At 38.1% G+C, this 25,566-nt stretch overlaps 1 protein-coding gene across 1 annotated transcript in view; it reads right to left on the bottom strand.

Moving 5' to 3' along the window:
• The window catches only part of LOC134671488 (breast cancer metastasis-suppressor 1-like protein), a 166,449-nt gene that overhangs the window by 138,606 nt on the left and 2,277 nt on the right, over positions 1–25,566 (bottom strand). Inside the window, exon 3 of the mRNA XM_063529355.1 lies at positions 24,911–25,004. Within this exon, the coding sequence (XP_063385425.1) occupies positions 24,911–25,004 (94 nt within the window). The remainder of the gene's footprint in view (positions 1–24,910; positions 25,005–25,566) is intronic.

Below are 25,566 nucleotides of genomic sequence, written 5' to 3'. Positions count from 1 at the left end.
CAAGTGCGACAGCGAGGCAACACATCGAACATGGTTCGCAGTGGGCCCTCGATTTCTGATTCTAATTAATGACGTACTTTATTTAAAGCGACGCAATAAAACCGCGTCATACGCTATGACGCGTCTGTACCCTACGACTTGGCACACAGCCAGAGTCGCAGTTAGATTGACGCCGTGCCAGTCTAGGTGCGAACTTGCGAAAACTACAGCCTCGGTATTAGTTTAAAACTGTCCGCGACATTTTCTGTGCAGAATGATGATGATTGAGAAAACCTATGCATGAGACATGAAATGAAATTAAAAATATTTATTTATTTATTCCGCTGGCTCGGTCACCTATTAAGAATGGGAGAGAATCGGGCTGCCAAGAGTACCTGGGAAGACCGACTGGTGGCCGACCGGAAGATCGGCCCAGATACCGCTGGGGAGACAGTGTGGAAGTGGATCTGCGTCACCTTCAAGCCGATAATTGGCAGAAAACGGCGCAGGATCGGGAAAAGTGGCGAGCTCTCGTTTCGGAGGCCAAGATCCTCTTTGGATCGCTGAGCCATATTCGTTATTTCGAGCAACTATAGCCTCATACAGATTTGTTAGTAGACTAACGTTCCTAATGTTAGTACCTAATTAACTAATCTAGACGCTGTTACAATAAGTATATACAGGGTGATTCAGGAGACGTGAGCGAGACTAACACTGCGCATTTCGTAAATTATAAGCAACTGTTTTGTATCAGTATTAGTGAGGTTAACGTTAATTTTCTAGTCGTGTTGAAAAAAAAGTTATTAATTTATTTACGACATGGATGGTCACCCTAACATTAGAATACTAAACTACCGATATTCTGTGTCAAATTGAATGTCATCACTCATCACTGTCATCACGGTCTAGTTACTTTTGAAAACTCGTATCTCACTCAGGTTTGACATTTTATTTTCTTCCTAAAAGAGTTTTTATGTTTATTAATTAGGTCTTGTAGGGTGACCATGATTGTAGAGAATTAAATTTGCCCTCACCAAAAAGTTGAAAAATAGAAAAAAGTGTGGTAGTTTCACCTAAATACGGCAGTGATCGATCAATTATCAGTTACTGAGTGTGCAGGATTAGTCCTGTTCATGTCTCATGAATCACCCTGTATACACTGCTGGAAACATGCATTTCACAGCAGGGTCTCATGACGGGCGGTGTAGTCTGTCCGCTATCACACACAGGCTAGGGTTGCCCGCGCTGGCCCGCACCCGGCGCACCAGGGATGTGCATCGTTTGCGCATAGTCGCATAAAAGCAGTCCACGCGCACATAGGATCGGTTATAAATTACATATATCATTTCCCCTGGCTTTAAACTCTCTCTACACTAAATGTCGTCTAAATCGGTTCAGCGGTTTAAGCGTAAAGAAGTAACAGACAGACAGACCGAATATCTCTGAAAGTATACTTCTGTTTGAAATTTTGCTAGACAAATCCCTCGGCTATACCATTAGATACCTGATTTATGCTAAAATTATACTGCTATCGTATATTTTATTTATAAAATACTTATATGAAAATATGACATATTTTTGTGATTCTCTACCTTCGCAAATATAGTCAAGTCACAGAGTGATTTTTTTATTGATGTGCCTTTGATTAAAACGTGTAAGAAGTCAATATAAAAACTAAAATGTTGTATTAGCCCCCTCTTAATTTACTACGTATTGGTTATAGTTTGACTTAAAGATTGTTAGAAACAATTTTTAGTAATAAGAGAAGTTTAGAAAAAGAGAATAGTAACTAAATTCAACTTCTTTTCTATAATTAATAAAAATAATTAGAGGGAGAGGAGGGGTAAAAACTATAAAGCACTTCTGATAACCAATGCATAAAATGCATTTTTTAACCTCCCTCTGGGATAACCAATATGCATGCCAAGTTTCAGGGCGCCCGCTTACTGATGGCGCGACATACTCGTACTTATGTACTTTTTTTTCGCTAACCTGCCGCACGCCCCACAGGCAGCGGACGCCCTTATGCTCCCTGCCGGGTGGGCAGGGCCGTTTTAAGTAGAGATGCACCGGATATTCGGTTACTATCCGGTATCCGGCCTATCCGGCCATGATTTTAATATCCAGCCGGATACCGGATAGTAAAACTACTTGATTTCGGAGTAAACTAATTGGAATTAAGAAACAGTCTTGGTCATAATCGTATTTGTTTATTAAACATTTTTAAATTTAAAACAATTTAAACAATCCACTGACTTGCACGCGCACTAATTTCGAACCTAGAACTGTGTCCGCGCGAACGTTCACTAGGAAAGAGGTCAAACTTGCAGAATGCGCACCTGTAAAACCGAAATGTAGGTATAGTTCCGCTGGCAGAATATTCGGCGGCCGGATACCGGATATTCGGCCGATGGTCATGCCGAATATCCGGTATCCGGCCAAACACTATCCGTTGCATCTCTAGTCTTAAGCTATGCTGGGGCTCTTGGGCACATAAGAATTTGGGGCCCTTTTTGAAAGTAAAGAAAGCGAATTAAGCTAACATTTTTCTACTATGATCTTCTATTTATCAGATATACAGTTTCTGTCTGACCTTCGGGGGCCCCCTGAGGATGGGGGCCCTGGGCACGTGCCCGTGTGCCCTTATGGTAAAGCCGGTACTGCGGGTGGGATCATGCCATACAGAGACGCCAGGCCGGAAACAAGCGAGAAAACGAGTTGGACCATAGTTTGAGTTAAGACAGGCGTGTCTCACTCCGCGATTTCGTCGCTTTGCTACAGGTAGCTAAAAGTACATCCGTTCGACCCCAATTTTGGGGTTTTCCATAAAGGGGCCCACTGATTAGACTGACAGGCCGACGGTATCGGCCTGTCAGTCGTTCGAAACTGTCAAAATTTTGTTCTAACTGACAGGCCGATACCGTCCGGCGGACTGTTAATCAGTGGGCCCCGCCGCGCGTGGCGCTGTCGCCACTTAGCGGCCATATCTGTCCTGATCGTAACAGATGCGTTTTGTTAGAGAGTGAGTCTTCTTTACCTAGTACTATTATTTATTCTGTGGTTAAGAACTCATACTGTCAGGGGTTAGGGCTGATTTAGACGGCGCACGAACTCGCATGCGATTTTAGATACATTGCGGACTGTTGGTTACGTCTAATTCAACTGATCGACCAAAACCCGCAATGTAATGAAACTCGCATGCTAGTTCTCGCATCGTCTAAATGAGCCCTTACTTTTATCTCGGTTCTCGAGACATGCCATACACGGCAAACGTACGAGAGCAATTCTCAAACATTTAGGTACAAACTTCATGAGGTTGCTCAGTATATTGAATATTTACGTACATCACATCACAGGGTGTTTGGTACATCGTTTGCCAAATTAAAACGGCAGATAGGTATTTGCTATCTTCTCATGCCTAGAAAAACAAAATTGGCCATGGTTTTTTTATTACTATGCAAGTAAAAATTTATAATTTACGAAAAACTGACATAGAAGTGAAAAAAACATGTGTGCCAAATGAAAAAAATCTAGGCCTGAGAAGATAGCAAATGACTCAACCTATCTGCCGTTTTAATTTGGCAAACGATGTAAGTACCAAACACCCTGTATAAAGCCACTTATGTGATCGTAATTAGACTATAAAGTTACATTATGTATAATAGTAATTAATTAATGTAACGCGAGTACATCACGAATAGAATGAGCACGAGTGGTTCAGTGGCCGGGGGGTCGACGAACTCGCGCTGGGCGTTTCAGATAAAGCTTTTTCTTTGTCGAGGTAAGCGGGCAACAGTGGCGCCCTCCTGGCCCTTTTAAAGGCCCCTGTACACAATGGGCCAGCGCCGGCCACTCCAAGGGACGCAGCCATGCGGTAGAACGAGATAGCAATATCACTTGCTCCCTCTAACGCATAAATGCGTCCCTTGGAGTGGCCTTTAGGGTTTCGTACCCAAAGGGTAAAAACGGGACTCTATTACTAAGACTCCACTGTTTGTCTGTGCGTCTGTCTGCCATCAGGCTGTATCTCATGAACCGTGATAGTTAGGCAGTTGCAATTTTCACAGATGATGTATAAAAACACAGGCAAAACTAAATAAAAGCTTGTAAATTACTAAATTAAGCAAAGCAATAAAGTATATATACATATACTTAATGAATTTTCATACAAGTTCCCATCCGCTACAATAATTAATTTGTTTGTTTTACTAAGTACCTCAGTAGTTTCATGTTCCCCTAGGTACTGCTATTTGCTACAACAATCCAAGCCGAACATTTCCCCGTATATCAACATTTACCAAACATATATAGTTGGTCAAACAGATCTTGTCAGTAGAAAAAGGCGGCAAATTTAAAAAAAATATAGGCGCGAAGGGACATCGTCTCATAGAAAATTTGACACTCGCGACTTTTTCTGCTGACAAGATTTGCTTGAAGATTTGATCTATGTATAATATCTGACAGACCGAGTTTTGCTCGGAGAACATACAAAATCTCAAAAATGCGCGTTTTCCTAGACGTAAGACCTAGCTAGATCGATTTTTCGCCCACTAAAACACCCACATAGCAAATTTCATGAAATCATTACAGCCGTTCCGAGATCCCCGAATTATATAAATAAATATACAAGAATTGCTCATTTAAAGATATTCGGTGCGATTCGGGAAATGAATTAGAGATTAACTAGATACGATATAGTAAAGATATGTGACGTCCCACGGGTAAAGGTACCATAAGGCGGTTGGTGCTTAGGCTATTATTAACGTCGCTCCAATATTATTGCGGCGCTATGCGACGTAAGCGCCAGCCGCCATAAGGTACCTTTTGCCGTGGAACGTCACATAACTTGATTATTTCGTATCTAGTCAATCCCTAATTAATTTCCCGAATCGCGGCGCCAGCCGCCATAAGGTACCTTTTGCCGTGGAATGTCACATATCTTTACTATTTCATATCTAGTGAATCTCTAATTCATTTCCCGAATCGAGCTGATTGGCGCTAATGAACTAAGTGTTAAAACTTAGGATCTAATGTGAGGCTTCTATTGCCATTTTCAATTATGCTTTTTTTTCTCTCACTCTTTTTGTACGCATATGCACCACACGCACTACGCACACAGTAGGAGCTAGCATTCGTTTAAAAGGATGATGTTCCGCTCCCATAAAAGTTTGGCCCAACACTCGCTAAACATGGGTGGTATATTGTTAGGCTCCAAACATGAAATGAAAGTCCCGATAGTTATTAGAAATTCACGGACACTTCCCAGAATATTATAAAAGCGGAATTTCTCTACGATTTTGAGGTTAGGAATTCTGCCTTGTATCGGGCCATGTTAAATATTATTATGCCTTATTACAAGGAAATAAGGTGCTGTAAATAGTGTAAACATATCGATGGTATTGGGCGTTTAAAAGTTGTCAAGGAATAAAAATCGAATGAATTGGTATTAGGTTAATAATTTTTTTTTAATAAAATAATATATTTAATACGACTTCCTTAAATTAATAAGACATAGCATGCGAACCGGAATAGACTATAACAGCTAGAGCTGCTTTATAGTAAAAAATGTTATAGCTTCAAAAGTAAAACCAATCACTTAAGTAAACATATTTAGTTCAATTCCAGAGAGAGAAGAAATACAGTAACAATCACGCGATTTTTATAATAAATTCGATAAGTAACCCATTCCAAAAAAGTTTCAAAAAACAAATGTTTGCCTAAAAAGCACTTAATAATTAAACTTAATTTATTTCAAAGAAGTTAGAATTCCTATTTTGTAGGTTTATCATATAAGTAATTTATAAAAAGAAGTTAGATATATATTTTTCCTTTTACTTTAATGTATTTTTAAGTTTTAACCTATTTTCGTGTTATTCATACCCTAATATTAAAAAGGTTTAAGGTTTTATTAAAAAAGTTAATCAATTTTAAAGAAGTAAAAAACAACTTCGTGGGGAAAGCCGGTGGAAGCTAATTGTAAATTGGTGTTCTTCTAGCTTTCATACAATACTATCAAATAAATATGTAATAATTAATATGAAAACACAATACATATAGCGACTCTATTCGTTCCATATTTGTTCGCTATTCACTTTTGACGTAAGTCAATTTGGGTATGTTACAGTTAAACTCATTGGAATAAAAGTTTTTACTGTATCGCAGTTCTTTTTGCAATTTTGATACTTAGTGCTTAAAACAGTATGTCGTTAGTGGTATGAATGTTTTTCTTTGAAGTGAGCGTTATTAGCATCAATAGGAACATCGTAGAATAGTACATTACTACAGAGGCCGGAACAAAAGGGGTTGCCGGCCGAAGACATATAGACGGCCGAGCGAAGCGAGGCCGGATAGGTCTGAGCGCGGGCAACCCCATTTCCCGCCGAGGTATGTATAGTGCTTTTCTCAAACATGCAATGAAATAAATAAAATAAAAAATCCACGAAACCCAAGTTTTATTTATAGAAAAAACTAAAAGTAAACTACACCCAAAATATAACTAACACGTACCTATATCTTTATCACGCGTATGTTTTACACGAGTCGTGTATTCTTACTACCCGTATATTTTCATGTATCTTTGATTTTTTCGCCTTGTATCCGTCTGACTGTCGTTTTCGTCACATAAGTTTACATAGTCTTTCATGTTGATATCATGTTTCACATACATCGTTGCTTTTTTATGCATGGAGAAAATAAGTATAATTTCCACAATGTTCACGGTTTTGTAGTTACTTTCATTTCTTTAAAATATGCCACAAAACTGTTTCTAATAAACTGTAAGCCATTTTTCTTAGATTCTAAAATAATAAAATTGCCATAAGCAACCATATAGATACTTCGTCTTTGACTTGGCGGCAGAGGCAGCAAGTTATTTAAAATCAATTCTGGTTGCGCTGCCAATTCCAACTCCTACGATTACAATTAAAATTAATTTCATTATTTTGTCGGGACTCATATTAAAGTAAAAAAATCAACAACGCACCATAAATCCAATAAAACAGAAATACAGAATGAAATTTTTTTAACTTTGCCTCCATTACAATTTAAAAAAATAACTACGCGTGTTTGAGTAGACCTTTTTACCGCTAACGTTTAGATGAAATATTTTAAATGTATTTATTTGTGTAGTTAAATTTATAATTTAAAATTACAGAATTTGATTAATAATGTATTATTTATTAAGTTCATGTTGATTTTATACAAATAAAACTGCAAATTGTTAGCAAACATTGTTTTTTGTTTTTTTTTTATAGGCGTAGTGGCAGAGTGTCATTACGAACCATAAAGCAAATACTGCCTCTAGTTTTTTTTTTAATGGCTGAATGCCACGATGCTGTGTCATAAATATCTGTGAAATGGAAATTAAAAAAGAGGACTTTGCCGGCCTAGGCCTGCAAGATTTGTATGAAATTCCATTAAATACCTCTTGTCCTAGCCGAACCTGAAACGTTATACTTCGCAGCCTATTATAAGGAACATAACATCAATATTTCATTGCATGTTTGAGAAAAAGTATTTTGATGCCATACTTTTTTGTTTGGCTCTGGACGTCATTTATGAAATGTCATTGATTCTATGTAATGGCGTGGGATGTGTTGATTTGGTTTAATTACTCTTTAACTTAATTTTCTTTACTAACAAGTGTCCGTTAGAGTCTAATATATGTATGAGATTGTAAGAAATATGATTAAATTTATCGTATTTATAGCATGCTTATCGAATCGTAGGCCAAATTCAGCATGATCCTTTAATACTTTGTAACTGTGAGTTCCTGTAATTGGCTTCCTGTTTTAATCTTTTTGTCTATTGTAAGTTTAAAGCTGTTGGTTCTCCTAACATAAATAAATAAAACAAATAAAAGGTCAAGAGAAAAGTTCCCATTTCTATTAACGGTTCTTAATGTGTAACTACGGATGAAACTGTTGTAAGGCCAACCAAGCCGCAGCCAAGCGAAGGAAAATGTATTGAAGAACGCGAACTTAAATGCATTTCCAAGGCTTTGTTCTATTAGATCCAATTGAGAAAATCTTGTTGCGTTTGCAATATCAGGGGTTTCCCTTCAAGTTTCCGAGGGCACTTTCTTGATAAAGTAATAAAAATACTAAAAAAAAAATAACTGTCAGAACACGAAGAACACATGTATGAACATTTCATGAGTGAGAAAGACCTAGGCTTCAAATGAAAAAACCGTTTCCGTACTTTTTAGTATTTGTCGTTATAGCGGCAACAGAAATGTATCATCTGTGAAAATTTCAACTGTCTAGCTATCACGGTTCGTGAGCTAGAATAGATGAGAGAAGGGGCATAGCTATGGTTGTCTAAAAATATTTTCCTTAAGGGGAAACCCACGCCAATGACCTTCGATCTGAATCCCTTAGTTTTCTAATATTTTTTTAATAGTTTTCTAATGTTTTTTGTAGCTTACTATATGTACAGCAACAGCTTTAAGCAATATAGTATCCCATATTTACTTCAAAGCTCATTGTCTTCGATTTTCTTCTGTCTTCGAGTTCGAGATATTTGGCATCAAAGTTGAACAATTTTGGGCTAAAAAACTGGTGTTCTGGTCATAACTTTTGTGTTAATTAGTTTAAAATAAAAACCCTGGACACGTTTTTCGAGACGCCAAAGACGAACCCAAATATGTGGATTTCGTACATGTAAGATCCTTCACTGCAAACTAGATACGAAAAAAGTTTTTATTAAGACAATGTTTAAAAAAATCATAAAAAAATAAGTATCCCTTTATTTTTCAAAATCCGGTAGACAAAACCGGAGATAAAAGATTGAAAAACCGATAACCGTTTGTCTTATAATTATATCTGTAGTTAGTGCAAAAAAGGAGATACGATTCAAAACTTGTAAAAAATCGATGAAAACCTCGGGTAGCCGCTTAAGTTAACATCCAGGGAGGAAACTGGGAACTGTCTGTGCGGAGAAGCGGTCTTCCACTGCCCTCTTAAGGATAAATGTTAATTTCCTACAAGTATACTACTTGTACTTGTAAGGTGTACTACTTGTTAATACCCTATAGCTGTCTAACTTAAAGTCCCCAATTTATACGACAAAGTTAATAAATTTATAAAAGTGGCTAGTATAAATCGCTACTCATGATAAGCGAGTCGTGTTTGGACAGCGGTGTCGTTGACTCCCGCCATTCGTGTGACGTCACATCCTGCGCGCGCGCATTGTACGCGACATGCAACGAAACACTGGGTATTATGTACTCGTATGTACCAGTGTACCTATGGATGTTTTAGTGATTACAGGTTACAGAACTCGATATTAGAATTGAATGTTTATTAATACACCTAGATATTTTTCTAGGACGAACGATTTGTTGTAAGTGATTGACAAAATAAATCATCGGCAGTCCTGTTATCGATAAGCAAACGTCACATTGTATGTCAATTATTTACTTTTTAGGGTTCCGTAGCCAAATGGCAAAAAACGGAATCCTTATAGATTCGTCATGTCCGTCTGTCTGTCCGTCCGTATGTCACAGCGACTATAAGAACTATACTGTTGAAACTTGGTAAGTACGTATAGATGTATTCTGTGAAAAATAGAAAAAAAAAACAATAAATTTTGGGGGTCCCCCATACTTAGAACTGAAACTTATTTTTTTTTTTCATCAAACCCGTACGTGTGGGGTATCTATACAGGTAGATAGAAGAAAGGTCTTCAAAAATGACATTGAGGTTTCTAATATCATTTTTTTCTAAACTGAATAGTTTGCGCGAGAGACACTTCCAAAATCCAAAGTGGTAAAATGTGTGCCCCCCGCCCCCCCGTAACTTCTAAAATAAGAGAATGATTAAACTAAAAAAAAATGATGTACATTACCATGCAAACTTCATGAAACGTTATCTACATTATATTGTAAGACCTACTGACATGAAAGCAATAAGTAAAAGTTTGTAGAAATCTATTGACTCGGTTTACGGTTTTTATTCTTACGATTCCAAATATCCCATGCAACAGTAGTCGGTACTTATACAAAATCAAACAATGAACACAGATTCACGGCAAAGGTTGCACTGCCAAAATACAGCATGTCACCCCGTCTAAAAAACGGGCCAAGTGCGAGTCGGACTTGCGTTCCAAGGGTTCCGTAAATTAAGTCCGACTCACGCTTGACTGCACATTTCTAGTAGTTATTATTTCTAGTTTCCTGTCATCGATAGGTAGGTAAAGGTTTTTTGGGGTTTTTAGAATTGTCTCGATGAGCATTAGTTGCCTGTGGAAAGAAAAGTACAGTCAGCGATAAAAGCTTGTACCAAAAATGAAATTTTTGCCAAAAACTTATTCTTAAATGACTTCTATCCTATTTAATTTAAAATTATGAAATAAATATATTTGAAATTCACAAAATGAGCTCTTTAATTCGATAAATGATATATATAACACAATATATGTAGTTTGAAAAAAAAAATTAATTTTCACATTTACACCCCAAAAATGTGGCCTCCATGTTTAAAATTCATTTGTTTACGTTACATGTCCGTCTTTGGGTCACTAATTTACATATGTGTACCAAATTTCAACTTAATTGGTCCAGTACTTTCCGAGAAAATAGGCTGTGACAGACAGACAGACGCACGAGTGATCCTATAAGGGTTCCGTTTTTTCCATTTAAGGTACGGAACCCTAAAAACCTACCCCAGCTAGAAACTCGCAGCAAAATAAAAGGTCTCATGTGTGTTTGAGAATCCTAAGCTTATGACCTTCTGGTCCTGAATAGGACCAGGTTTGGCACCCTCTCAGACAGGGTAGCTATTTATAAGCATGGGTGTGGTGGGGAAATTTTGGAACAATTCCATGGTCCTTATATTTGGTGCAGCAAAGGCGCATTTAACAATGTGCGTCGTTATAGATCGATGTTTATATCGGTAGGAATTTTATGAGTATAGATGCAGTAAATGCGTTAATTAGAACGGGCAAGATTTTCATGCGTTTTGAAGCGATTAAATTTATCATACCAATATGTGGAAAGCCATCAGCAGCTTTTAATAACAGAAAAAGTAAGGCAAATCGCCTAGCGTGGTACGGGCATGTGATGCGGAGGGATGAAAGTCATGTGACGAGAAAGGTATTACGAATAAATGTGGAGGGAAGTACGAGGAAAGGAAAACCGAGGAAAAGGTGGATGGACTGTGTGAGAGATGATATGAAACGAACGCAAGTGAATGATGAAATGACGGGCGACAGAGAGGTGTGGAAGAGAAAGACATGCTGCGCCGACCCCAAGTGAATGGGACAAGGGCAAGAGAATGATGATTTATGGCTTTCCATCACAGGCACCCCTTATCCTTCATGTGCAATAAGGACCTTTTTATAATTTCTGGTGGAATTTCAGACGGAAAGGAACTTATTTTACTTGAAGCATAAGGACCCTTTTGTATGGAAAGCCACATATCATCTCGTTATGTAATTATAGTTACTAACTAGTTTTTCTGCAGAATTGAAATATTTGTGATGCATCGATCGGTATATAATGGCTCCTCTACACGATGGGCCAGCGCCGGTCACTCCAAGGGACGCATTTATGCGTTAGAGGAAGACAGTGATATTGCTATCTCATTCTACCGCATGGCTGCGTCCCTTGGAATTGCCGGCGCTGGCCCATCGTGTAGAGGAGCCATAAGACCGCGGTATTGCAATGATACACCGGCGAGTTTTACCGACGACCCGCAAGCCCGCGGTTTTATTCGCTCGTCGATCTGTACCCATACCATGAGTAACTGACAATGTAAAAACTGACATATACGCTGACGTCTTCGTAATTTACTTTCTATACATCTCACTCGCACTAATAAGCGTGTACGAGCGAGATGCATAGAAAGTAAGTTACGTTTTATATAGCGTTTATGTCAGTGCTAAACTGATGATTGCCACAGGGTCTTACAGACATCTGGCGAGGTTGCGGAAGAGTACTTCGGCGTTCCTGGGACCTCGCCGTATAGCAGCGAGGCGGCAACAGAGGGGTTTTAGTGGGCAAACCTGGGGTCTCATTAGCCCACAACAGGGAGTCCCACATAACCATCCCGGCCCGTCCCCGCGCCGGGTGGCATGCGTATAAAGCATTTCCCCTCTTAAAAAAACCGGGCAAGTGCGAGTTGGACTCGCGCACGAAGGGTTCCATACCATAATGCAAAAAAAAAAACAAAAAAAAAAGCAAAAAGAAACGGTCACCCATCCAAGTACTGACCACTCCCGACGTTGCTTAACTTTGGTCAAAAATCACGTTTGTTGTATGGGAGCCCCATTTAAATCTTTATTTTATTCTGTTTTTAGTATTTGTTGTTATAGCGGCAACAGAAATACATCATCTGTGAAAATTTCAACTGTCTAGCTATCACGGTTTGTGAGATACAGCCTGGTGACAGACGGACGGACGGACGGACGGACGGACGGACGGACAGCGAAGTCTTAGTAATAGGGTCCCGTTTTACCCTTTGGGTACGGAACCCTAATTACCCTTTGGGTACGGAACCCTAATTACCCTTTGGGTACGGAACCCTAAAAAAGGGCCTTACAGACATGTTCAAGCATTTTGGAAGTTAGGTATCCAAACGTCTTCGACCCAAATATGCGAAAAGCTGATATTGGAAAAAACTGTGCAAAGCGGTAGGGAAGTAATAGGGAGTTCCGGCCGTTAAATATTTCGAAAGGACTGACTTAATTCCCTTATACGATTCCCCAATGGGTTATGACAGGATTGGAGACCCTTTTAGTATTCATATGAGACAATTTCAGTACCTATATTCAAGAAATATGTAAGAAAAGCTATTCGCGCTGGAAGCCGATTCGAAGGTACACTTTGGTATCAAAATTATATCTAAATGATGTTATTTAGTTATAATTCGTGCGTGCATTTCGCTTGTTCTTGTTGGCGAGCTTCGAATCGAAAGATTCCAAAATTGAACCACGAGCGTAGCGGGTGACTCAAAAAGTGGAATCTTGAGCGTTGCGAGGGCTTCAAAGCGCTCCTCGACTTTTTGCTTCGTACAAGCGCACCAGCTAGAGGCGCCCTAAAAACAGCCCAAATTAAGAGAGAGGAAATTTAAGGTTTGTCCCAATTTTCCGGATGGGAAGAAATTTCATTTAGTAGCAAGACATCACTTGACGAGAGTACGAATATTGGGGAAACTCAATAAAGCAGTCTGGGAAGTAATCCAATTAAAAGTTTCATACTTCAGATTCTCGCCTTGCCTCGCTTTATTAGAATTCATAACATATACCTAGCTTATCTATATTATATACCAGATAAACCTGTGTTGCATCGATACCTTTTATTAATCTCAGTGCATCCCGCTCGCGTATACGAGTGCGTATAAATAAAGCCGACCACTGACTAACAGGCAGCCGGCCTGTCAGTTAGAACAAAAAATTGACAGTTCCGAACAACTGACCGGCCGATATCGTCCGGTCAGTTGTTCGGAACTGTCAATCAGTCAGTAGTCGGCTTAAGTATAAGTAGCGGATCACACGCATCTAAAGTTTCTACCATTCTCTGATCTAATAGGTTAGCTACCTTGTTTAATATAAATATCCTAAATATCTTTAAAAAAAACGTGCTGTAAAAGATTTTCATTCTTATTGATAAGCGGCATTAAAACATGATCTTGAAACGTCATTGATATGACATTTACAATTTCACATTAAACATGTATAGGACGAGTGAAATTTTGTGGATAATGTCAAATAAGCTATGTAAGTAATATAAAATTTTAATAATTAAGTTTGAATTGAAAGAAAGAAATAAGAAAATTTAAATAAAATCAATAATATTATGATACCGTAAAATGTGCGCATTTCTCTCCCCGCTGGATAATTGTGATCCAACAATTTTTATATTTATATGAAAGCTACATAATATATCACAACCTCATTTAAGTGATACTACATCGTACCTACAGTAGTGATGGTCCACTATATACGGATATACTGCCCCACTAAGCCAAATAGCGCTATCTCAAAAGAAAACTCATTGGGTAAACTTATACTTTAATTTCAAATTTTTTATAGGGTACATCGCCAATTATTAGCCAGTTTTCAATTACTGGCCACCTATACTAAAATGAATTCTGTGTATAGGTGAATAGAACTCATTTTTGTAAGAGGCGGCCAGTTATTGAACGAGTGGGTTGTGGATAAATTTCAGTTACTGGCCATTTTCCTTATACTGAAAATGAGTTTTATTTATCTGTAAATAGAATTCATTTTTGGAATAGGTGGCCAGTAATTGAAAACTGGCTAATAATTGGATTTTCGTACCTTATATACTAAAATGAACTTTGTTCACCTATAAATAGAAATCAAATTAAGTGGCCAGTAATTGGGGGGTGGCTAGTAATTGGCGATGTACCCTAACTAATAATTTTATTTTCATAATCATTTGTTATTGAGATTCGAGTGGATTGCAAAAAAATTGTACATACCTAGTTAAGCACCTGTAGTTAGTCTAAAGTTAATTGATTCCATTGTGTTATTACTATTAACTTATACGTACGAATGAAGTGCAATAAATACAATACAGTCAACTGTAAATATATGGGTGTAGACAACTTACTCAAAAATATGTCCCATAGTTCTTAATTCACTGACATAAGAGTTATGGGACATATTTTTGAGATGATTTGTACACCCATATATTTACCGTTGACTGTACAATACAATTTACATAGTTAATTTTCGTAACTCAAATGAATCAATTAGGTTAAGACTAATCACAGTTTCTTAACTGCGATTAATTATGTACAATTTTCTTACAATTCACTCATATATCAAATATCAACGTACCTAGTACAATATAAAAATTAAAAAAACTATTTTAGGAGCAAATTTTGGAGCACAGTAGGTACATTTGACGGTACCCGTCACTGGCCATGTCTTCCATTTGGGCGCCCAGGAAGAGCCGTGACGCCCTTGCCTCACATTAAAAGCAATAAGTACATAACTAAGTTAGGCAGTATTGATTTTGTGGCGTGGGGCTTCGCTCTCGGACAGCGAGTGCTGTCACTACGTTAAGTCAACTGTAAAAATATGGATACACAAATCTTCTCAAAAATATGTCGCATAGCTCTTATGTCATCGAATTACGAACTATGGGGCATCGTTTTGAATAAGTTGGCTACACCCAAATTTTTACAGTTGACTGTACATAACTGATGGCCGGGTATAACTTGCTAATTGATGGTATTTTGATGACATTTTGCTGTCGTTTCCCGTACATCACGATCGTACCACTTCATTGCAGATAACATAAGACTTTTGAAGATCACAGAATCAGAGACGCAAGCGAGTAGGTACGTCACGAATGGAATTTACACTAGGGTTCAGTAAGACCACGTATTGCGTCGGAATTGCACCGAAAATAGCTGGATGACGTCAACTTTAAGAATAACTTTAACCCTAAACGACTTGACAAAAAGGAAAACTCTTTATTCAAGTCTTCCGCTTTTCAGTGATAAATCTCTTTGAGACTTACAGCACGATTCGAACTTTAAGATACGTCAAAGATTACGTCTAGATACGATATGGATTAGATATGTCAGTGTCAAAATGACGTTTTTGTTTGAAGAAACGTAATACTTGACGTATCTTAAAGTTCGAATCGTGCAGTTACACGAATTAAGTAAGAATAAGAAAAGACGAAATTCCCGCCTATACCTAGATGAGTTTGTGAACCGGACGGTAACGGCTTGTCAGCTGTTCGGAACTGTCCAAATTTTGTTCTAACTGACAGTCCGATACCGTCCGCTGTCACTCAATGGGCCCCTTTAGATTGGAATAATGTCTGACAACGCATAACAGCAGTAACATTCCGAAACAGCCTACATAATTTTATTGTTTACCGTATTTTAGCTTCATAAATTTAAAATTCAATATTATTTTTAAAAGGCGTGGTGTGGTGGGGCAGGATAATTTAATTTGACAAACAACTTTCTGGATATCATAATGCTAATCCTTGCCATTTTAAGCCTTAAGGATTAATTAACTCCGAGAGACTGAGAGATTTTTTTTAATTACCTGTCATACTGAAGTATAAATATTATTTTTAATCCGACCAGGTACCATCAGCCGCAAAAGAGCATAGCGACATTATCAATGAATTCGTTTATAATTTCTCCATGCAATTTCGCATTTTAACCCCGTAATCATTTTGAAGGAGGTAACAAAGGGGATTTTTGAATGGGGCAATCGATAAAAGCAAATTGAAAAAAAAAAACATGCTACCCAAATTACTAACTCCAGACGAAGTCGCCGGCAAAAGCTTATTAAATAAATAAAAACCGGACAAGTGCGATTCGGACTCACCCACCGAGGGTTCCGTACTTTTTAGGATTTGTTGTTATAGCGGCAACAGAAATACATCATCTGTGAAAATTTCAACTGTCTAGCTATCACGGTTCGTGAGATACAGCCTGGTGACAGACGGACGGACGAACGGACAACGGAGTCTTAGTAATAGGGTCCCGTTTTACCCTTTGGGTACGGAACTCTAATCAAACCAAGATAAGAGCAGATTAGAATAAAACAAACAGCGGAAGAGAGCGGCCGGCGTTGAAGTCTTTTGTGGGCCAAGGACTATTCAAGGTCATTCGACGACTCTAGGCTTCTAACAGCTATTTCTTATATTACACACACGTATAATATACAGTGTGTTTTCTGTAACAGGAGCAATAAATTAAACTGTAGGCTGTACTCCTCAAACTGACCAACATTTGTTCAGCAACTTTTGAAAATAACTCATGGTTTGATTTTTATTACACTTTAGGGCCCCCCCCACATCTGGCGTCTTTCGAGCGTCGGCGTCTACAATTCTATGGCCGACGTCGACGCAACGTCGACGCAGCGTCGACGCAACTGCGCAGCGACGTCATTTTCCATAGCGCTGGACCGACGCCGACAGACGCCGGCGCTCGAAAGACGCCAGATGTGGGGGGGCCCTTAAAGTCTATTCTAAGACGCAATGTATTGCAAATTTTGTTATGTTAAAAGCGTGACAAGTAACGTCAAACACACTGATGTCAGCGTACATTGATGGCAATATTTATTTTGTATGAAAAAGAGGAAGTGCAAATGTTGGTCAGTTTGAGGAGTACAGCCTTTAGTTTAATTTATTGCTCCTGTTACAGGAAGCACCCTGTACAGAAAACTTAAACCACAAAAGAGATAGGTACAGAAGTCAATCACATGTATGTACTTTACTTTTCATACCTACGCTCGGCGGTCGCTCTAGGGTTGTCAACTATGGCTTATGCACAAAAAACTACCGTGGTAGTGGCACTCGTATCTATAGTACTTATCGTATCTCGTATCTAGTTGTTTGATTTATTGTTGAGGATGAAACGGGAAGAATGGAAATAAAAAATAATAATAACATTAATAACTCAAATATTTTAATTTTAAGGTCATTGTAATATTACAAATTTGTCACAGAAAATATCTTGCGATGATTTCGAGATTGGCGATAAGCACGATTATTATATTTTAAAGTGTAATATAATAAATTTGCATTCTCTCTGAAACCACTGGTAAGTAGCTTAAAAAACGTCAATTCACCGTTTAATATTGAATTTAAACAACCGTCCACTGAACAGTTATAATAACTTTTTTTGTTTCTCGATTAGGTATTGCACAAAAAAGTTCACAGACGCGTGTCTCAAGCGGATGGCACTCGCGCTCGCAGTGGTCCCAACCGGTCCGAGATATCGTATCCGTGAGCAGTGTCTATGTGTGCGTTGCTCGAGCGCACTTTGTATGTAGATTGATTTCTGTACCTATCTGTTTTGTGCTTAAACGTAGCTCGTAGTGTTGGTAGGAACTCGAGTCCACTGACTCTGAATTTGAAGAAGTCAGCTCGTTTTTACGAGACTCGGCGCTTAAAAAACTCCTGAGTCTTTTGAGTCCTGAGTCTCGACTCTTAAAAAAAGAGTCCTTTCTTGAGTCTTTTTTAAGAGCAACTCAAATGGACTCGAGTCTCCGAATAAAGACGGCGTTAACAATTTTATAGGTTTTTCCTAAATAACAGTAAAGAAATTAGGCGTTATTGTATGATATGTGTACCTAATTCACGAATTTTACATACAGACAATGAGTTTTGATTTTTTTTTAAATAAAAAAATCAAGTTCTCTGAAAAAGGGCCAACTCTCTACTAAAGACTTGGGTCTCTAACAAGTTGAAGATAACTCGAGTTTAGACTAAATTATAAGTCTCAAAAATTGAGTCGAGTCTTGAAGCAGAGGACTCAAAGGACTCGAGTCTTAACCAACACTACTTAGTTAAACGTATTAGGGAAGCGTAAAATAAAATGCAAGTTTAAGTATAAATCCCCGAAATATATGTGAAGAAAATAATGAGAGCAGCGAGAAAGCCAAAAACAACAATGTGACAACAATTTTCTAATATCTAAATAGTTCGCAAAATGGACCTTGACCATTATTGACCTGTGACCTCAGGGGATATACTTAACCAAACGGAGCCGCATGGTCTGTAACTTTCGGTACAAAATTGTGTGCTGATTTTTGCGGAGGAGAGACACGTCAAATGTATAAGTACGTAACGTAAAAATAGCCATGTCAGATAAACGTCAATCCAAACAGACCATTGGCCGCCTATCTTCGACAGAGGGGAACACCTGTTAATGGCTACTCCGTTTGATTATATCCTCTAAGTTGTTGACCCATAAAAATACACGTGATCTTGCGTGGGGAGATGGGGGTAGCGTTACAATCACCAAAGGGGGGGGGGTCAAAAATAGGATAAATTTGATCACATGATTTCTGGAAGCTCATCCAGAAAGTTATAAGATTAAGGTCCGGTCTGGTCTAGTGGGTAGTGACCCTGCCTATGAAGCCGATGGTACCGGGTTCGAATCCCGGTAAGGCCATTTATTTGTGTGATGACACAGTTATTTGTTCCTGAGTTATAGTTGTTTTTCTGGTGTATTCATGTATTGTATAATACATATATATCGCTGTCTGAGTACCCACAAGTCTTGAGCTTACCGTGGGGCTTAGTCAATTCGTGTAAAAATGTCCTATATTTGTTTATTTATAAGGGCATATTAGTCCATCATGCGAAATCGTGTGACACTCCGCGACTGCATGTTTTTACCATGTAACGTCCCGCCATGCACATTTTTCTATGTTAAGAGGATAAAATAACATGTTTATATTATTTGCGTTCTTCCGTGGGTTTTAACGAGCACATATCTATAGAGTTTTCTGTGGCATGATGTTTTTGTAAACGACATAGCGTGGTGAATAAAACGTACGTAATTTTTCAACGAAAACTTGTTGTCTTGTCAAGATAATGCCTATGCCACAAATATTGTCTTATCAAAAACCGAGCAAAGGCTGATCTGATAACTTTAATGACCGCTAAATGTCCTTGAAGCTGTTATTATTAACATTTTACGATTTATTTTTAACTGTTGGCAGAATGTTTAGTCAATGTCAGATATTTACAAATGTATTAATAATAAATATTACATTGAATACCTACATAATAAATTCTACATGCCATTAAAGCTCTCCTAAGGGCCTCTATCTTCATACGCAAGCCTATCAAAAGACCGGGATTTATAGGCCCGTGAAATCCAAAATGGAGGTACAAATAATAAATATTATATACTTGCAAACCTCTTCGAGGTAAAAGAACTAACACTTTTAATTTATATTTGTTACTTCATGGATGAAATTTCTTGCTATAGATATCGATAATAGTTGAGTAGACTTTTAATGAATCACCAGCACTGGTAGTCGCCATCGGATATATCTGAGCGGCCAAGGTGGTCACAAAATCTGAACACGAACTTAACGCCTTGACAATAGAGGCGTGTTCAGATATTTGTGAGCACCTTGGCCGCTCAGATATATCTGATGGCGACTGTACGTTTTAGTCAACGAAAAACCGGGCTATGAACATAACACAATGACAATATATTTACATTTTTTCGACACGTTTTCTTTTTTCTTTTTATCCCATTGAAACAATATGATTAACTCATTTGTGCAATACACTTTTTAGTAGGTACAGTCGCCATCAGATATATCGGAGCGGCCAAGGTGTTCACAAATATCTGAGCACGCCTCTATTGTCAGGGCGTTAGAGTGCGTGTTCAGATATTGTGAACACCTTGGCTGCTCCGATATATCTGATGGCGACTGTACATATATTATGTATTATGTTAGTACCTATGTTGAAACATTGCGGCCGACAGTACACGAGGCCTATATTGAGTTGCGCAGACTTTGACTCGTGGCAGGTAGCCAACGATAACACATTCATCGGCCAACTATGTTTCAAACAAGGCCTCTTTGTCACTTCTAGAACATATAATACTTTGTTTAATAAAAATAACCAAAGTTATACAAAGTTGGTAGGTAAATAAAACAAATTGTCTAAACAATAGACGAACAGAAAACTTAGAATTGCCACGACAAGGCCGCGAGAGCGCTAAAGTAAAAGGTCATATCAATAACACAAATATTTTATATGACATGTAGAAAATTACATGTCAATACGTTATATACGTTTAAACTTACATTACAATGTAATATAAACGCAAACTAGAAATCATCTTCACATATCAATTGCAAATATTTAGCAAAAAAAAGTTGAGATAACATCCGATAAACTAGGTTAGTTCAACATTTGGATACCACTAGCGCCATCTGTCGGCGCGCCGCGGTACTACGTGCAGCGCTAGCTAGCGTGCGGTAACTATTGCAACTAGATGGGTTTAGGCCTAGGTTGCTACGCCGTAGGCCGCGTAGCCCGTAGCCCGTAGCACTCGGTCAAGATTGCGATATTGACATTGCCAGTTCATTATTGACAATATTGAGGTCGAGCGAATTGGGGTTTCGGGTTACAAGGAAAATGTGGCAATAAATATTTTATACGGTTTGCAAACACAATGAATGCGGTGTATCTAATCTAATCAATGGCTCAAATGACAACAAAATTCAATGTAGTTCAATCTTCCTTCGCTCATATTAGAGAACAGATCGTTTAAACGTTATGTTTTTCCTTTTTAGGGTTCCGTAGCCAAATGCCAAAAACCGAACCCTTATAGATTCGTCATGTCTGTCTGTCTGTCCGTCCGTATGTCACAGCCACTTTTTTCCGAAACTATAAGAACTATACTGTTGAAACTTGGTAAGTAGATGTATTCTGTGAACCGCATTAAGATTTTCACACAAAAATAGAAAAAAAAACAATAAATTTTGAGGGTTCCCTATACTTAGAACTGAAACTCAATTATTTTTTTCATCAAACCCATACGTGTGGGGTATCTATGGATAGGTCTTCAAAAATGATATTGAGGTTTATAATATCATTTTTTTCTAAACTGAATAGTTTGCGCGAGAGACACTTCCAAAGTGGTAAAATGTGCTCCCCCCCCCTGTAACTTCTAAAATAAGAGATTGATAAAACTAAAAAAAATATATGATGTACCATGCAAACTTCCACCTAAAATTGGTTTGAACGAGATCTAGTAAGTAGTTTTTTTTAATACGTCATTTCAATTCAATTTCAATTTATTTATTTAAAAACAAAATGCAACTTTACAGGACTAGCCTAAGTCATTACATTTCTTACACCTAAGTTCAAAATACAAAATAAATATAACATAAAAAAATAACAATAATAAAAGTATGGAAAAATTACATAAGGTCATCATATCATAAAATTGGTCATAAATCATAAACCACAATTTTATTATTTTACTTGCTGCTACGGAACTCTTCATGGGCGAGTCCGACTCGCACTTGGCCGCTTTTTTTATTGTGGGACGTACCACATTAGTTATTACAACCTATATATAAATAAGAGTTTGGCCAGAGTTGATCGTCGTTGATTTTTTCATTTTTTTGTGATTGACATCTGTATTTACAATTTATAAACATATTGTTTATTTCGTTATTTCGTTTAACAAAACAACATTTTAACATGAAGAAGAGAATATTTTCATAGAAAGATGAATTAAAATCAATTTTAAAAATATTCTATTGTAAAACATTAAAATTTATACAAGATGTGAAAAATTCACTTACCTTTTGAAGACTCGCCGATCTGAAAAGGGTGAGGGAAAGTAGGAAAGGATGTGGAGAGAGTTGAAAAGCAACCAATAGGAGTTTATACTATTTGCGACGTCCCACGGGTAAAGGTACCTTATCCACTGAACCGTCCGGCCCGCGAGACTGTTTTCCTGTCAACCGTCCGGGTTTTTTCAGCAACGCACGCCCCGCGCAGCACATTCACAATTTTCTACAAAAATTATGACTACACTGCCATCAAAATTTTTTAGAGCCAACTATTTAGTTAGGCTACGTTGTCGCGTCAAGAGAATTAGTAAATAATGCCGAAATATTCCGTTAGATGGCTCTGAAATCAATTCTTTCTTCCACTCCTTTGGATAGTAAGGTTTCCGCGGACGGTTAAGAGCATATTTTTTTCGGATACTATGCTATCGTCGGACGGTCAAGTGGCTATGGCGGTTGGCGCTTACGCTATTATTAACGCCGCTCCAATATTATTGCGCCGCTATGCGACGATTGCGACGTGAGCGCCAGCTGCCATAAGGTACGTGGAAATGTGAAATTTCATGAGACAGTATTTTCATACGATTTGACACAATCTGAATGAATTACTAGGTAATTGCCGCATCGAAGGTGTTCAACTTTCTTTCCATTGCTATACAGGATGTCCCAGAACTACCACGTCACAGTGACACCGGAGGTAGGTCAACTCACGAGGACCTTAGCCAGCCTAACATGACCCCATTCAAAGTTGCATGATTTTGCCCTTTGTTTTGACATTTTTAGTACCACCATCGATTTGGAAAACTCTTTAAATTCTCTTGTCCTCTTCTCGTCTTTTTATTCGTATGAAATCATGAATACTATGAGTATACCGTTTAAGTTACTGACAAAATAACACTACGCACTACTAAATTAACTATTCATGAAAATGAAAAAATGAAAATGAAACTAACTCGAAAACCGAAAGTTTTACTGGGGTCAGGCTGGTTAGGGTCCTCTTGAGTGGACCTACCTCCGGTGTCACTGTGACGTGGTACTTCTGGGACACCCTGTACACGTATCGCCACATTAATAATAAATAAAATAGGTTAGGTTTTTTATAATGTGTTTATATGTATTTTTATGTGTTTTTATATTTTAATTTTATATGAAAACCTAAACTGAGAGTTAAAATGAATACAGGAGAATAATAAAATGATTACTTTATAACCGGTGTAACATTGTCTATTCGTAAATGATGTTCTAACTTGATATATTTGTAATTAAAAAATACACCTAAACCTTCCTCAAGAATCACTCTATTGATAGGTGAAAATCGCATGAAAATCCGTTCAGTAATTTTGAGTTTATCGCGAACATACAAACACACAAACAGACAGATGCGGCGGGGGACTTTGTTTTATAACTTTTATAAGGTGTAGTGATTATGGAATTAATGATGAACACACATCAAGATTGCATGAATTTCAGGTTAAAGGATTAACACATTCAACACCAAGAACCCGACTGTCGGGTACACTGTTCGTAGCGATTACGCGCTACATACGGCGAAACCGTGGCTACGCGCTACGAGCGTAACCCGTAGCACTTAGTGGTAATGAATGTGTTAACTAGGGACATAACTAGGAACGTAGGGGTATAAGTAGGAATAAATAGGAACGAAAACTTAAATAAGGGTTCTCGGATGTTTCCTGGAGGATTCCTCTTGAAGTTTACTGCTCCTAAATGCATGCAACTTATTCCGGGATAACGCGAGAAAGATGATGATTTAAGTTTCGTTTGGCGTTTTCTATCAACGATTGTCATTTTGGCTAGGACCCTGGGGGGCGATATTTGAATTACAATCGCTCGATTTTGTCACTCGAAAATCGTTGTAACACGGCCAAATGCTAATTTTTGAAATAATTCGTCAGTAACTAGCCACCCTTAACTAAAAATGAATTCTATTCACCTGTATTACGTATATTACTCGTAAACAGAATTCACTTTTATAATAAAAATTCCTTCTTTCATAACAGCAATATATTTCTTGATCACAATATTCCGTTACAGTTCAATCTCCAATCCTCTCACTTCACAATCGTCCTCCCTTCACCTCTGCCCGTAACCGAATGCCCGTTAACCGCCATGCCAGTCGTCTTTTATTCTTTCTTCCAACTACCTTCTATTTACAAAGGTCAACTATCAATCACGTTACTTTTAAATTGATTAAATTATAGATTACCAATGATTATTCAACTTTTTATTTTATTAAATCTGTTTGTAATAATTAGTAATTTTAATGAATCTTACAGTTTATTATAAAGTGGCTAGTTATTGAAAGCTGGCATGTTATTGAAGCCTTATACTAAAATGAATTCTGTTTATGGTGATAGAATTCATTTTTAATTTAAGGTGGCCAGTAATTGGACGAGTTGGAGATTGCTCCACCGACAAGAGCACAGATTACCCGTCCCCCTCTTTAAATAATCATCATTTTCCACGCTTTATCCCGGCATTTTTGCCACGACTCATGGGAGCCTGGGGTCCGCTGGACAACTAATCCCAAGAATTGACGTAGGCACTAGCTTTTACGAAAACCGACTGCCATCTGACCTTCCAACCCAAAGCGGACACTAGGCCTTAATAGGATTAGTCCGGTTTCCTCACGATGTCTTCCTTCACCGAAAAGCGAGTGGTAAATATCAAATGATATTTCGTAGATAAGTTCCGAAAAACTCATCGGTTCGAGCCGGGGTTTGAACCCGCGATCTCCGGATTGAAAGTCGCACGCTCTTTTCGCTAGGCCACCAGCGCTTCGCAAGTCCCTCTTTAAATAATACTGTTAGAAAAAGACGGGGCCTACTGTTCTATGTAAAGAGAGTGACCTTACCTTAAAATGCTGCTGCGCCGCCTGCTCCTCCGCCTCGTACTTATGTTTGATGTTCTCTATGCGCATCTGCTTCAGGATGCCCGCCACCTCGATCCTGCAAGAAAACTCTTCTAAGGCCCAGCCATACAAATGAATAATCCTAAATTTGCCACTGAATTGTGAACCTATAGCGTAGGAAATAGAGTTGAATTCGCGTTGTTTGAAAATTTAAGGTAACAAAGCAAAAGCGACTATCCTATATCCTATTCAATTGGTGCAAATAACTTATTCGCACATGTATCGTACTTCGTTTTACAGTACATAAAAATTTTCCTTTAAATTTTCGACATAGTCACGTAATGTGCTAATTATCAATTTAACACACTAGTGCGGTAAAGTTTTACCCACTGTAATAGTTATTTACGATATAAGTGCGTAAAATAGGAATTGCCCTTTAAACTTTTGACATACACACGAAAATTGCTATTTTACGCACTAGTGCGGGAAAATAGGACCATATGTACTGTAATAGTACATTACTATACAAGTGAGAAGTAATAATACTAATAATTACTCCCACCCTGTTTTATGTCCTCTGTAAGGTACCTGACTCTCATGTTATCCTGCAGACGCCGCAGAGGCCCGAGGTACTCCTGCGAGCGCCCGCCCCTGACCTC

The sequence above is a fragment of the Cydia fagiglandana genome, chromosome 15, assembly GCF_963556715.1.
Source record: "Cydia fagiglandana chromosome 15, ilCydFagi1.1, whole genome shotgun sequence".
Classification (NCBI taxonomy): domain Eukaryota; kingdom Metazoa; phylum Arthropoda; class Insecta; order Lepidoptera; family Tortricidae; genus Cydia; species Cydia fagiglandana.
The sequence above is the reverse complement of the archived record's forward strand: the minus strand, read 5'-3'. Positions and strand labels throughout refer to the sequence as shown.